The sequence below is a fragment of the Theropithecus gelada genome, chromosome 16 (assembly GCF_003255815.1).
Source record: "Theropithecus gelada isolate Dixy chromosome 16, Tgel_1.0, whole genome shotgun sequence".
Lineage (NCBI taxonomy): Eukaryota > Metazoa > Chordata > Mammalia > Primates > Cercopithecidae > Theropithecus > Theropithecus gelada.
This window is the reverse complement of record NC_037684.1, coordinates 33,449,095-33,464,273: the sequence shown is the minus strand read 5'-3', so window position 1 is coordinate 33,464,273 and position 15,179 is coordinate 33,449,095. Positions and strand designations below refer to the sequence as shown.

Here is a 15,179-nt window from a genome sequence, read left to right as displayed (position 1 = left end):
ACTGCTGCCTCCCAGCCCTCTGCGCCCCTTTTATATAGAAGCTAGTTCGCCCCGCCCATGCGCATGCGTAATGGAGTTCCCATTGCGGGGAGCCGGGAGTCGTAGTTCTTATCTTTCGGGCCCGCCGTCCTCGCGCGCCGTGCGACGTAGCCAATCCCAGAACGCGTAGGGGGCGTCTCCCTGGCCACCTCCTTCCATCGCTTAGCCCTCGCTAAAGAAACGCGAGCGGCCATTGGTGAAAAATCACACGACGCACTGAGGAAGGACGGCCAATCGCAGAGAAGATGGGGCGGGTTCTGGACCGTACCATTCTGTTTCAGGAATACGAGAAGATTCGATGGCCTATGAGAGTCCACACAGAATATTTTTATGAAAAGGTGCGTTATAAAGGCTACTATCCTATTCTGTTCTCAGCGGAAGGGTTCCGAAGGTTATGAACCTTTATTAACTAACGCAAGAATGGTTTATTCCTAAAAAGTAGTCCCTAAAATGTATAAAAATTAAATCCTATAAAGAGAGATGTCGGCCCACGGCTGGTAACTCGCGATTCTTAAGATTACAGAAACGGCTTCAAGGCGGCTGGTGAGTGCCTGAGATTGACACTTGCGGAAGGATATCGCGAGCACATTTTGTAAAGAACGAAAAGCGCATGAAGAAGTAAACAAATGAAGAATAAAAAGTGCCGCCTTAAAGGGACAGTGTGACTGAGTTTAGCGCAGCAGGTTCGCACTAGGCCTCGGAAGACGAAAAGGCAGGTTCGAGTCCCGGTGACGCCGACTCCCGGACAGACTTCGGTACCCTTAGCTGAAGGTGGCGGAGTCCCAGCCCCAGCCTGGTCTCAGAAAGCCGCCCACGCCCCAGGGGCCAATGCAAACCGGTGATTCGCGGCCAAGCCTCTTCTTTGGGCCGAGATCGGAAAGCATGGGGGCGGGGGAATGGAAGGGAAGCAGGGGGAAGGCCTCGCCCCCAGGCCTCAGCTTCTGTCGAAGAAAATGGCCTCCTGGGGCCGATTTGATCTTTTCACTTCCGACCGAGATCATTTCCTGAGCCGGGACAGGGGAGGTTTGGGCCGGCCATGAGGCTGTTTGTTGGGAAAGGTTCGAAATGATTAATGAGTTGAAATCATCAACTCATCAATCCTGGCTATCCGAGAGGGAAGCCGGTCTCACCTGCAGAGGCCCTTCCTCATAAGTGGGCGCTGGGCAAGACTGGGAGGGAAGCATGGTGGAGACCTTGCCCCGAAACTTGCGGCAGGGGATTCTGGCGCAGGGCTGGGGGGCCGATTCCCCCGGGGGCATAGTTTCTCAGAAAGAAATTCTCCAGACCCAAGCGCCCTGCCCTCCATAAACAGGGACTGAGAGGACCCAGAGAACCCTCCATACCAGTCACTGGGACCTAAAATCTTGGCGCCCTTTCCACTTCTCCCTCGCCACACACCCAGTGACCCTTTCTTCTTACTGCTTCCTTAATAGCATCCCTGGCATTCCAGCACGTTTGCACTGTGCACCTTTTACGCACAGAACCATGTGACCTCACCACAGCCTGGCGAGTTAGGCACGATAGGAATGACTGTCTCCATTTTACAGATAAGGCATCTCTAAGACACCCGGAAAATAAGTGACTTGTCCAAGGTCACATGACAACCATGGGGCAGTTCTGGCTACAGCGCGGGTCTTTGTGACCTCCCCATGCCATTTTTCTGTCACAAACACAAAACCCCGTTTTTTCTTAAAATCGGGGAAAACTCTGGATTTCGTTCTTTTCATTCCCAACAACTTCAACCTTATTCGGCCCCTATATCATTTGGCACCCAGGAGGGTACAAAGAGGGGTGGGATGCCATCCTTGCCTTCAAGTTGCTCATGGACTGTGGAGAGGCCATCAGACCACAGCCAGCCAAAATGGCAAGTGAGGGAAATCCCGGTGGGAGCCAATGAGCTGAGTGCGTGGGAGCTGGGAATTATGGACAAGTGTCAGGAGCAAGTGACTTCCTGGCTGGTTGTGAAGGATGAAGAACTTTCAGGCAAAGTGGCATGAAGAGGGGCATTTTAGGAAGACCAAGCATTATGTGCCAGGAAAGGGCTAGTCTGGGACCTCGGTGGCTCTGGGGCAGTATGAGATATGGGGGGGGGGGGGCGGGGGCCAGTGGTGATGGGCATAGCCAATGTAGACGCCTCTAAGGGGAGCCGCAAGCACGCGGGCCTCTGGGCACAGCTGTATGTTCTGAAAATGAACACTTTCGTTTGTTTTCTCTGGGCTTCCAAGAACTCCGGTCCACCTGAAAAGCTCCCTGCTCTGTGTGGCTTCATCCCTTAGCAGGCTTCCTGAGAGCAAGAACTGCCCCTCAGAGCACTCCTGGAGGAAAAAGGGGTTTTGCAGAGAACTTGGTTATCACAGAGACCTCCAAATTGTTACCACATCTTCAGACCCCAGATGATTCTGGGGTACCCCAATTTGGGGCATTTGGAAGGTACAGCTGAGCCCAGCCTCAGTGTCCTGGACTGGGCTCCATTGTATGGTCTCATTTATCATATTGGGGGAGAGGTGGATTGAGGAATAGCTTGTGGAATTCTAGAATTCTGTCAAGGGGCCAGGCAACTTTACTATTAGCTGGGTTCTAACCCTTTGCCAGACATTTAACATGCCCCATCACTGGTAAACCCCAGGACTGCCTTACGAAGAAGAGATCAACCCTATTTCACAAACAAGGCCACCCAAGCCCAGAGCAGTTAAGAATCTTCCCCAAGAGCTGGGGGCGGGGGCGCACGCCTGTAATCCCAGCACTTTGATCATGAGGTCAGGAGATCCAGACCATCCTGGCTAACACGGTGAACCTCATCTCTACTAAAAATACAAAAAATTAGCCGGGCGTGGTGGCATGTGCCTATAGTCCCAGCTACTCCAGGGAGGCTGAGGCAGGAGAATCGCTTGAACCTGGGAGGCAGAGGTTGCAGTGAGCCGAGATCGCACTACCGCACTCCAGCCTGACAACAAAGCCAGCCTCAGTCTCAAAAAAATCTTGCCCAAGTTCCACAGCTACTGTGCAAGTAGTGGAGCTGGCTTCAGCCCTGGGCCTGCATCCCCCACCAAGGTGGCCCTGCTGTTGTCTGTCCTGCTTGCTGCAGTCCAGCCATATCACAGGGGCTATTCAGCCTGTGCTTGTGACCCTGGGCTGAGCCGTGCAGAGTGCACCGTCTAGCCTCAGGGATGCCTTCCCGGCTTGGAGAGGACTGACGACTAAAGAGTGACTGTGGCTTCCAGTGGGGTCAATGATGGCCAAGCCTGGGGCGGTGGTCAAGACTAGAGGCTGACAGGGAACTCAAGAGTGTAAGGATCTCAGCCAGGGACCTTCAGAACTACCTCTTCCTTACCCGGGGATAGGAAGGTCCTAGGGCCCAGGTGGTGGCAGCGGCGGGGGACTCTGGTAGGGACCCTGGCCAGTGGACTTGGAGGCGCTGGCACCAGGCGGCGCCCAGAGCGGCCAGTTTCGCCGTTGAATACGGGCCGGGCCGTGGCTTGAGCCAAGGCGGCCCACGGACGACAGAGCTGGTGCTGACAGAGGGAGGCCAAGGCCTCTGGCCTGTACCCCCCGGAAGGCGAGTGCACGCGGGCGCTCGGCCCACCCCGACGGGGGCTTCCAGGCGCGCAGGGTCCTGCCCTCTACTCAGGGCTGGGCGACGACGAGGTTCTCGCCGGGCCTGGGCCTTCCCAGGGAATTTTCTGGGAAGGCCCAGGCCCAGAGGTCAAGGTGGGGCACCAGGAACAGGCAGCTGAGGAGGGGGCAGCGGACATTTCTGGGGCCTGGGGCTCCGAACCCCATCCCTACGCCCGGGGCGCGGAGCTGGAGCTGCCGCCGTCCCCTTCGGGCGGAGGCCAAACCAGCTCCTCGACCCCGCCCAGCCCTGCTCCGCTCCTCCCCGCCACCCCCAGCTCGCTGGGACCCCGCGTCCCCGACGGGGCGGCGGGCAGGGCTCCGCCCTCCCAAGGGTGCCCCCCCTCCCGCCCCGGGCCACCCTTGGTTCCCCTCCCTCTCCCCTCCACACCGAGGCCTGTTTTCCCTTCGCTTGCCCAGGGAGGAGGGAAAATATTCCCCATTCAGAAACACCAACCGCCGGCCTCTTTCAGGGCCATCAAGGGGGCACTGGGTGGGGAGCAGGAAAGGGACTTGTGCTTCTCCCGCTCCAGGCCCCGCTCCCCGCTCCCTCCGTAGGGGACCAGACAGTAGAAGATTATGGTTTTCTTTTATTGAGTGAAACATTCGTTTGTAAGTGAATCTTTAGTGAAGACGTCCTGAGTGTGTGTGGGGGCGGAGGGGGCCGGCAGGGGAGGAAGATGAGCAAACTGCGCTCATCCCCCTCCCCCGGGGCCTGCTCCCTCCTCCCAACTGGTCGGGGCCTCCTGGCCTTCCTCCCGCAGCCTCCCAGCCAATCATTCTTCCAGGCCCCGGCCCGAGTCCCAACTTGCCCAAGAGCTGAACCTCCTCGGGGAGAAGCAGGGGTGGGAAGAGAGTCAGGTGACCCAGAGGGTGGGGAGGGCAGGGGCTGAGACCCGATGGCCCCGCCCCCGAGTCACGGCCAACCCAGCACCGGGGACGTGCACCACAACTGCAGCCTCCCAGGGAAGCCTGGGGTGGTTGCGGGGAGGGAAGGAAGCGTCCCTATGAAGGCGCAGGGAGGGGTGGGGTCTTATTTGCACCCCGCGCTGCGTTAGGGGAGGAGGTGCGAAGGCAAACACTGACAGGAGGGGGAATTTTGAATGCTGTTCTTCTAAACCCTAGGAAGGCTCATGGCACACAAGATAGTCTCAGTTGGCTGCAGAGACCCCTCCAATGACAGTCACCTCTTTTGGGTCCGAAACATTCGGAAGAGCCACTGGACGACGAAGGGCCACAGGAGGAAGAACAGCAGCGTGGGCCCCGGGAGCCCAAGGGGCCATGGCCGAGCACTGGGCCTGGGCTGCGGCCTCTGCAGCCAAGAGGGAAGGAGTCAGAGGCCAGTCCAGGCCTCAGCACAACCTCCCTAGGAACCTGCTTCCAATTCAGTGGGAGACTGGAAGGACCCTGCCCCAAGTCTGCAACACTAGAAGGGAAGTGGCCCCCAGGTGGTCCTGACAGGTTGAATGCCAACTCCCTCCCATATCTTCCTTCCCAGGGCAATCCCAGTGTCAAGAGAGGCTGGAAAGGCTGTGGGTAGAGGGAGCGGCTTCCATGCCATCTTCTCTGGGCCACAAAGCAATGACCGTTGGTATTACCTGAAGACTTCTGTTGTTAATGATGTGCCACATATTTCAAATGAGGACCCTGGGTACCCAGATTTTAGTTTCCAACTATCATTCTCCACTAAAAAGGAGCCAAGGCTCCTTGGAGAAGTGGTTGATTCCAGGCCTAGGGCAGGGAAGGTGGGAGTGAATGTGGGGTGCCTTGTACCAGGAAAGCAAGGCCACTTTTAAAGATTCATCAGGTCGTGTTATAAGAACATAGGACCTGGTTTGAAAGGGTCTCGAATGGCCAAAGTTGTGACTGAGCATCAAAAAGAATGACTGTGGCAGACTGGGCGCGGTGGCTCACACCTGTCATCCCAGCACTTTGGGAGGCTGAGGCGGGCAGATCACGAGGTCAGGAGTTCAAGACCAGCCTGGCCAAGATGGTGAAACCCTGTCTCTACTAAAAATACAAAAAAATTAGCCGGGCATGGTGGCAGGCACCTGTAATCCCAGCTACTCGGGAGGCTGAGGCAGAGAATTGCTTGAACTGGGAGGCGGAGGTTGCAGTGAGCCAAGATCGTGCCACTGCACTCTAGTCTGACTGACAGAGTGAGACTCCATCTCAAAAAAAAAAAAAAAAAGAAGAAGAAGAATGACTGTGGCTCCTGGGAATACAGAATCTGTGAAATCCATGAGCCCACAGTGATACTCAAAAGAAAACTGGAATTTTGTCACCATTTAGGTAGGTGGCTTTTAAATTAATTTCTTTCTTTTCCTTTTTTTTTTTTTTTCTTTTTCCTTTTTTGTTGAGATGGAGTCTTGCTCTGTCATCCAGGCTAGAATGCGGCAGCACAATCTCAGCTCACTGCAACCTCCACCTCCTGGGTTCAAGCGATTCTCTTGCCCTCCTGCCTCAGCCTCTTGAGTAGCTGGGATTATAGAGACCTGCCACCATGCCCAGCTAATTTTTGTAATTTTAGTAGAGACGGGGTTTTACCATGTTGGTCAGGCTAGTCTCAAACTCCTGACCTCGGGTGATCTACCAGCCCACCTCAGCCTCCCAAAGTGCTGGGATTACAGGTGTGAGCCACGGTACCCAGCCTAAATTAATTTCTTACTTTAAAAATAGATAACTAAAGATAAAGAATGAAGCATTTACCCTTCCTTTCCGCTGTATTTCAGGGAAACCCAAGATGATGAGGGAAACAGTACACAAATGATAGCTAATAGATGTTAAAGGAATCGTAGCATTTAAAAGTCAGCTTTTTTTTGGCAATCACTAAATTATTGACTCAGGCAAGGATTAGCAATTGTCAAAAACTGGCAAATGGAGTTGATGCGGGACTGGATGTTATCTGACTGCAGGAGCAAAACATGACTTTACAATGGTGGGATCAGACTCCCTTCAACCATGCCAGTGGTCCATGCTAGAGTTACTAATGGTGGGACATCCAGATAGCATGTGTCCTCTGCCATGAAAAAACATCACCTCTGATGTAGTCTGGTCCAAAATGTTGCGGTTTTTTGTGTTTTGTGTCTTTTTGAGACAAGGTCTCACTCTGTCGCCCAGGCTGGAGTGCAATGACACCATGATAGTTCACTGCAGTCTCAATCTCCTGGGCTCAAGCAATCCTCCTGCTTCAGTCCATGCCCAGCTAATTTTTAAAAATACATTTTGTGGAGACAGGGTCTCACTATGTTGCCCAGGCTGGTCTCAAACTCCTGGGCTCAAGCAATCTGCCTGCCTCAGCCTCCCAAAGTACTGGGATTACAGGCGTGAGCCACCATGCCCGGCCCAAATGTTTGACTCTAATCCAGTGTTTAGATCTAACCTCCAGTTCATAGGAAATGTATATTGAGAAACCACCCATGAGGATGTAATTAGACCCAAAAGGTGGAACATTCTATAGGACACCAGCTCAGACTGGTCAGCAAGTCAATAGCAAGGAGAAGGACTAAGCTAGATTAACAGAGAATTGAAAAGGGAACAGATGCAATGGGTGGTCCTAGACTGGAAAAACAGCAGCTGGAAAAGGTGGTTTCAGGATAACTGGAGAAATTGGAATTTAGATTGGATATTTCATGATATTAAGAAATTAATAATTGTGTATAATATGATGTTTGGGCTAGGTAGAATGTTCTTATTTTCAGAGATATGTTTTTTTGTTTGTTTTTGAGACGGAGTCTTGCTCTGTAATTTAGGCTGGAGTGCAATGGCACAATCTCGGCTCACTGTAGCCTCTGCCTCCCAGTTTCAAGTGATTCTCCTGCCTTAGCCTCCTGAGTAGCTGGGATTACAGGTGCCTGCCACCTCGCCCAGCTAAGTTTTGTATTTTTAGTAGAGACGGGGTTTCGCCATGTTGGCCAGGCTGGTCTGCAAATTGCTAGGATTACAGGCGTGAGCCACCATGCCTGGCCTATTTTGAGAGATATGAATCCAACTTTTTCGGGGTGGAACATAATGATATTTATAATCTGTTTTTGCTTGTTTGTTTGTTTGTTTGAGACAGGATCTTGCTATGTTGCCCAGGCTGGTGTTGAACTCCCAGTCTCAAGAGATCCTCCCTCCTCAGCCTCCCAAAGTGCTGGGATTACAGGTGTGAGCCACCATGCTGGCCTGTAATCTACTTTAAAATCTTCAACATTTAAAAGTAGTAAATGGTAGGAAAAAAAGAAAAGGGAGCCAGGCGTGGTGGCTCACACCTGTAATCCCAGCACTTTGGGAGGCTGAGGCGGGTGGATCACGAGGTCAAGAGATTGATACCATCCTGGGGACCATGGTGAAACCCCGTCTCTACTAAAAATACAAAAATTAGCCGGGCATGGTGGTGCCGCCTGTAGTCCCAGCTACTCTGGAGGCTGGAGAATCACTTGAACCCAGGAGGCGGAGGTTGCAGTGAGCCGATATCATGCCACTCTACTCCAGCCTGGGCGACAGAGCAAGACTCCATCTCAAAATAAAAAAAAAAAAAAAAAAAAAAAAAAAAAAAAAAAAAAAAAAAAAAACAGAAAAAAAGAAAAGAAAGCAAGCCCTGTTGAGGGGGAGGGGCAGTGTTGAAAAGTTAGCCATCGTGGATCTGAGGAAATCCTGCTGCTGTGGGCTCACCCCTGCTGTGCTGAGTGGGTTAGAGGTCACCCCAGAGACCCCTCACATCTGGGAATCCAGCCCTCTCCTGCCCCCACCACCTCAGGCTTTTCAAGAACAGACCCACTCAGAGTTAATGGTGGGTACCAGCTTTGCAGGCAGACAGACTAGGGACCACTGCCAACTCCATCGCTTAGTGTTAATATTAACAGCAATAGTAGCAACAGAACTGACTGGAGAAGGCTTTCTATGTGGTGGGCACCACGGAAGCACCAACATGCATGGTTGAATCCTCACAGCAGCTCAGAGAGGCTGTCCCAGGCTGTGTGCCCTCAGGCAAATTAGCCCTTTGGAGCCTTAGTTTCCCTCTCTAAAAGGGAGGTGAAAAGAAACTCTATCCCTAGGGCTGTTGTGTGAATTCAGTGGGAAGATGCCCATGAGTGTTTGGCGCCTAGCGGGGCTCCAGCAGTGGCAGCTGTTATTTAGTTTGCAGAAGCCCAGGAGCCCAAGTGTCAGGGGCAAGCAGAGCTAGGAGGTGAGAGGGATGCAAGGGCTGAACCATTTGGGGCAAATCCTAATTCTGGGAATGGAAGACCTGACAGAGGGACAACAGGGACCAGCGTCCTCAATGCCCAGAGCAGACACATCATGACCTTCCCACGTGGGATTAGTCCTGCGGCTTAGCTTCTCTCCAGGCAGAGGGAGGGGAGAACGGCAAAGGGCCCCGCCCACTCTGCCTTCAGAGTGGAAGCACGTCAGCCCCCTCCACCCTCACCCCCACCTCCTGTCTGCTGCAGGAGCCACGCCATTCTCTGGAGAGAGAGGTGGGCAGGTGGAGGCGTGAGGACAAAAACAAAAGTGGCTGGATGAGGACCCCAGAACAGAGACCAGATTCTGCCGTCATCTTGTCCGATGGGGTGGGGGACTCACCTGCTCGGGGGGCCGGGGCATGCTCTCCAGGCTCTGCACCCTCGCCTGCACCTCCTGCATGCTCTCCTGTAGTGCTCGAACTGTCCCCAGCAGCCACACGTCCAACTCCTGGGGCCCTGCTGTGCTCCCCTCTGCAGAGCACAGACACACAGGGAAGGGGGCTCAGGAGGCAGTTCAGCTCTGGGCAGTGGGGCGGCAGGCTGGGGCAAGCCCAGGAAAGTGTGGGAGTGGAACCCAATCCTTGGACCAAGTGTGATTCTTGCAAAGTCCATCTATGTAGCTGAGTAATGGGCTGCTGGAGGTTTAATCCCAGCACGGCCGCTTACGATGCAGGTCAACTCATTAACTTTTTTTTTTTTTTTTTTGAGATAGTCTTGCTCTGTCGCCCAGACTGGAGTGCAGTGGCACAATGATCTTGGCTCACTGCCACCTCCGCCTCCTGGATTCAAGCAATTCTCCTGCCTCAGCCTCCCGAATAGCTGGGACTATAGGTGCCCACCACACCTGGCTAATATTTGTATTTTTAGTAGCTACAGGGTTTCACCATGTTGGCCAGGCTTGTCTCAAACTCCTGACCTCAGGTGATCTGTCTGCCTTGGCCTCCCAAAGTGCTGGGATTCCAGGCGTGAGCCATCAAGCCCGGCCAAAGTCATTAACTTCTCTGGGCATCATTTTGTCATCTAAAAATTAGGAGAAGATGTCATCTCCTTCACAGGGCTGCTTGCTCAGAGGAATAAAGGAGATACTTTTGAAAATGTCCATACAGGACCTAACACACAACAGGAGTTCTAGAAGGGAAGAGGGCAGAACTCATTGTCTTCTGAGATTTCCAAACGGGGGTTCCAGAGAATATAGATGACTTCCCGAGGCTGTGCAGCTGTAGGTGGGAGAGCTGGGCTAGGACTCCCATCCCGCTGGCCTTACTCAGCACCTGCAGAGGGTACAGACTCCTGGGTGCCCTTTGGGGACAGGAGGGAGGGCGGGGACTTTGCCCACCCAGGCAGGTATCTGGCTGATTGGCAGCCCCTCCTGGACAGAGGCTTCTCGCTCAGTGCCCAGCAATGGACTTTCACCTCTGCCCTAGGAAGGCAGCCAAGAGAAGGCCTGGGATGCCAAGACCACAGGAAAAGGCAGAAGTGGGTGAAAAGTTGGGCAGGAGCTCACCTTTCTCTGTAGGGGGCATGGGGCTGTTCCTGGGATCACGCTTTCCTCCAGATGCTGCCCGCTGCTCTGCCCAACCCTGCTGAGATGAGTCAGAGGGCTGAGGGTGGGAGTGGGAGCACAGTAGAGTGGGAAAAAGGGGAACGGGGACTGGTCTCACCAGCTCAGGCTCCAGCTGCTCCAGGGAATCACAGAAAACCTCGGAGTCCAGGTCTCTGGGTGGATGGGACTCTGTGGAGGGATTGGTAGAGTTACTGCCCAGAGGGAAGCTGTGGACGGAGAGCAGGGGTGTGCACTGGACAGAAGCAACTGTTTAGGAGACACTAGAGATACAAGGCACTGGAGATATCACCACCTGAGGCACAGATGGGCACCAGAAGCAAGGCCCTGGAACAGGAATCCTAGACCCCAGTCCCTGCCTTTGGGAGCACAGGAAGTCTCAGTGTCTGTGGAGGGCACAGCGTGGCATCCAGCCTTCTCCCTTCCAGCCCTCCCCCAGCCTGGTTTGGTCCACCCCTCCTGCCTAAGCACTAACCTGGGCTTGGGGGTGCCGGTTCCTTGGGGAGGCAGGGAGGCTCTGAAACAGCCCCAGCATCTCCATTCACAACCTGCTCTTTCCAACCTGCCAAGACACAGCACCCAGAGGTGGGGCTGGGGAGAGGTTGGCACCTCCCAGTGTGATCAAGCCCCTATTCGGGATGAGCCATGGATGCTGCCTGAGATCCACCTCTCAGGGGCGTGGGGGTTCTAACAGGGATGTCACCTGGAGCCCTCTGCCCCCAGCCCACCTCAGGCTAGACCTAGCCTGAGTTCACTCAGCACTTTTGGAGCTCCCAGCCTGGGAGTCTGACCTGCGACCCTTCTCAGGAAGGTCTCTGGGGGCCTCGGCATGTCAGGGATCACCTGGTACAGGGGCTCGAAGTAACCAAACATGTCCTCTGCCACCTCACCCAGGGGCACTGTGTCGATCACCTGTGGGGGAGGGGGTCTGTTGGGGAGAGAGTGGCCTCCTGTCCCTTCCGCCCTGCTCCTGCCCTGTCACACACCTCCACCCTGTGCCCAGTCAGGGACCAAAGATAGGCAGGGCTGGGGGTAACATGAAGGTGGTGATTCCCACGAGGGGGTCCATGTTTAGGAAATGTAGTGGGGGTCAGAACTGGAAGGGCAAGGGGCAGGCCAGCTGTCCAGGAGCCTGGGGACAGAGAACCTGCAGCCCCTACCTTCTGTGCCACCAGTTTCATTTCAGTGATGTAGGCAGACATGGCCTCCTCCCTGCTCATCTTGCCCAGACTGTTCCAGGCGTCCCTGGGGGCACAGGGCTGTGAGAGGGCTGCTTGACAGCTGAGGCTTGTTTGCCCAGCCAGCCGGGAGCTCACCACTTATATCGTCCAATGGGGTCCCAGAATCCAGGCCGGGGGACCAGGCAGGGCCCCATGGTGGCCTGCTTGTAGTAACTGTAGAATCGCAGCATCTCTTCATAGGAGGGGCGGTAAGAACCTGGGCAGAGTTCGGAAGCCAGGGCAGAACATCACTCCCAGCTCCAAGGGGCGGAGGGGCGGGAGAACCCCGCTTGGAAAGGGCAGAGGTGGAGATGGGTCCCACCCAGGGCATCTGGACTGGGGCAGGAAATGGAGGGAACCCCCAGGACAGCTCAGGCAGGGGCGTCTGTAAAAACTGCAATGATCAGGACCATTCTTTCTTCAGAGTCAGACCCCAGGCGTCCTGAATGCGAGTCCAAATGCGAGTCCCCGCAGCCTCACCGTTCTTAGGCAGGTTCTGGATGACGCTCACTGCAGCCTGGAACTGTTTCTGGCAGTCGGGCTCTGGGCTTTCTTTCTCGGTGCCCATGCTGCTGCGAGCCCTGGGGCCCTACTTTCGAGCGACTCTGTAAGAAGCAGCCTTCGTGTGAGGGGGCCTCCAGGGTACCCCCGGCACCATAAGCCAAGGATCCACTTCCCAGAGGGGCAAACTAAGCTCTTCAGAGGCCCGAGGGAGACACCCTGGGAGGTCAGAAGTTGTGGTTGAGGAGCCTCCTTTTCCTACCTCAAGGTAGCGTGGTGGGGCCAGGGTCGCCAGGGCCTCGGTGGGTGGAGAGGCAGGTGGCGAGGGCTGCAGTGCCAGATATGTCCGTCCCCAGATGCGCTTTCTTTAGCTGCACATCTCCGACTCCTGGACTGGCAGAGAAGAGAGGAGGAGTCAGGGCGGGGCGAACAGTCTCCCACCCTGGCCGCCTGCACCTTGGCCCAGCCTGCGCCCCGCGGCGCTCACTGCCGGGACACCTGGGTCCTCTCTCGCCACCACCCCGCGGCTTCCTACTGTCCCCGGGGTCCAGCAGGGCCGGGATGGCGACGCAGAGCGAGGGGGGAAATTTAAGCCAATGAGAGAGCTTGTTTCACAGTCGGCTTATCTACCTCAACCATTCAGCACGGCCCTTTCAAGATAATGCAAATAGTTTCTCAGAGCCTTTCCCAATTAGGCGGGGCTTAATCCTAGGGTCGGACTTCCCAGTCCGGGATGGCCAAGGCGGGCGGCAGCGCCCCCTGGTGCACATAGTGAAAGGTCGTGGCGTCCTAGCGCCCCCTGGTGGAAATCCGCATCTGTTCGCGGATATCCAGGCCTGGCCGATCCTAGGCAACCCACTCAGCTCTTTAGACGTTTAGGCACTGGGGATTAAAAAAAGTCATGTCCTGTCGTCAGGCGTTCTGGAGGAGGGACATCACAGCTGAGTTTTGGAAGATGGTCGGGCACCGTGGCTCATGCCTGTAATCCCAGAACTTTGAGAGGCCAAGGCGGACGGATCATCTGTGGTCAGGAGTTCGAGACCAGCCTGGTCAACATGGTGAAACCCCGTCTCTACTAAAAATACACAAATTAGCCGGGCGTGGTGGTGCGTGCCTGTAATCCCAGTTACTGGGGAGGCTGAGGCAGGAGAATCGCTTGAACCCGGGAGGTGGAGATTGCAGTGAGCCAAGATTGCCCCACTGCACTCCAGTCTGGGCGACAGAGTGAGACTGCATCTCAAAAAAAAAAAAAAAAAAAGCAAAATGTAGATCGCAGAATGATAGTTACCAGAGGCTGGGAAGGGTACTGGGGAGGGGGGGAAATGGGTACAAAAATACAGTTAGAATGAATGAGACCCAGTATTCGGTATTCGGTAGCACAATACAACGATTATAGTTATCAATAATGTATTGTATCTTTTTAAATTAATTATTTTATAAACAATTTTTGTAGAGGCAGAGGTCTCATTATGTTGCCCAGGCTGGTCTTCAATACTTGGCCTCAAGTGATCGTCCCACCTCTGCCTCCCGAAGTGCTGGGATTACAGGCGTGAGCCACCGCATCCGGCCAATTTATTGTATATTTCAAAATAACTGGATGGGACATGGTGGCTCAGGCCTGTAGTCCCAACACTTTGGGAGGCCAAGGCGAGAGAATTGCTTTGAGGCTGCAGTGAGCTCTGATAATGCCACTGCACTCCACCCTGGGCAACCAAGTAGTGAGAACTTGTCTCTAATAAATAAACAAATAAATAAAATACAAATAAAAATAACTAGAAGTGGAATTGGAATGTTCCTAATACAAAGGAATGATACATGCTTGAGGTGATGGGTACCTCAATTACCTTGATTTGATCATTACACATTTTATACCTGTACCAAAACATCACATGCATCTTCATAATTCTCTACAACTATTAAGTATCCATAACAATTAAAAGAAATGTAGACTTAGCTTATCCAACAACAAAAGAGTAAACCAGGAGAATAAGGAAGGGTTGTTCCTGGAGGAAGGAATGGTAGGATCAAAAGTACAAAGGCGAAGACGATAATTAGGAAGAAAATTCAGGACCCCAGAGTGGCGTAGGGACCCAAGCCAGAGTGCGGAATCTCTGGGCGTGGGGGATCTGAGGACGGGGTAGAGCAGGGCAAGCAGGTGGCAAATCCAGGCCCTGAGCACTAGCCTCTCTGTAGGATGCCACGCCGCTGGCCGCCGCTGAGTGGCGGTGTGCGCCCATCTCTCTGCCGGACCCAGGCCACCGGCTGCAGAAACGCTGCCACCTGGACGTCCCCCACTTCGCGCACGCACTCTGGTGCTTGCATATAATTAATAAGTGCACACCCGACTCGGCCACCAGAACCCGCACGCGGATGCCCACCCACGGGTTGACATCGCGGACAACTACATCTCAGGTGCCGGGCTGGGGTGCCGGCCTGTCTAAGCCTCGAACCCAGAACCAGTTGCTGGGGACCCCAGGCTTGGCTCCGCCTCACGCTTCCCAGGTCCGTCAGCTCCGAGACTGTGGCTCTCCGAGGGGGCAGCACCTGGCCTGGCACAGGGAGGTTAATCCTATGACGTCACTGCCAACCCCCCCCCACCCCCATGCCCATCCCTTCGGGTTCGCGCTGCCTCGCGCGGCTCAGCTGCTGGGGTTCTGCCTTCGCTCCCGGCCCTGCGTCCCGTCCCGGGGCTGGTTCCCTGCTGAGGCCTGCGGCACGACGCGGACGCGGAAGGGAAGGAGGAGGGGGTCCCGCGTCCGCCTCGAGTCAGGGTCCCCGGGAAGGAGAGGGTGTCTGTGTCAGAGGACGGCCCTCGTCCCCGGTGCCGGCTCCCAACCCCAGCCCCGCAGCATGGGGGCTCTGGTCACTGTCACGGCCAAGATCAGAGGCTCACCGGGACTGAGGGGAGGCGGACTCACGAGCTGGGGTGAGCGCTGAGGCTCCGAGGGTCCAGGCCACCGCCTGGCCCCGCCCCCGCGCTGCCCTGGACCCGCCCCCTTCCCATCCCGCCCCACCTCCTGC

The 15,179-nt window shown here is 55.0% G+C and overlaps 1 protein-coding gene across 3 annotated transcripts; it reads right to left on the bottom strand.

The window, feature by feature from the left end:
- Positions 1–4,223: 4,223 nt before the first annotated feature.
- Positions 4,224–15,140, bottom strand: ACBD4 (acyl-CoA binding domain containing 4). 3 transcript variants are annotated; one of them, XM_025363876.1, is made up of 12 exons: positions 15,077–15,140; positions 12,789–13,040; positions 12,421–12,546; positions 12,138–12,262; positions 11,754–11,874; positions 11,598–11,682; positions 11,229–11,349; positions 10,913–10,999; positions 10,538–10,646; positions 10,381–10,456; positions 9,217–9,347; positions 4,224–4,963 (listed from the first exon to the last, which is right to left on the bottom strand). In XM_025363876.1, exons 4-12 carry the CDS (start codon positions 12,223–12,225, stop codon positions 4,783–4,785), a joined length of 999 nt encoding a protein of 332 aa, XP_025219661.1. In that variant the 5' UTR covers positions 12,226–12,262; positions 12,421–12,546; positions 12,789–13,040; positions 15,077–15,140; the 3' UTR covers positions 4,224–4,782. The 3 variants fall into 3 exon arrangements, with proteins under 3 accessions (XP_025219661.1, XP_025219662.1, XP_025219663.1); XM_025363877.1 differs by having other exon boundaries at positions 12,421–12,543; XM_025363878.1 differs by having other exon boundaries at positions 4,232–4,963; positions 10,381–10,459; positions 10,538–10,608; positions 12,421–13,040.
- Between the last annotated feature and the right edge of the window lie 39 nt (positions 15,141–15,179).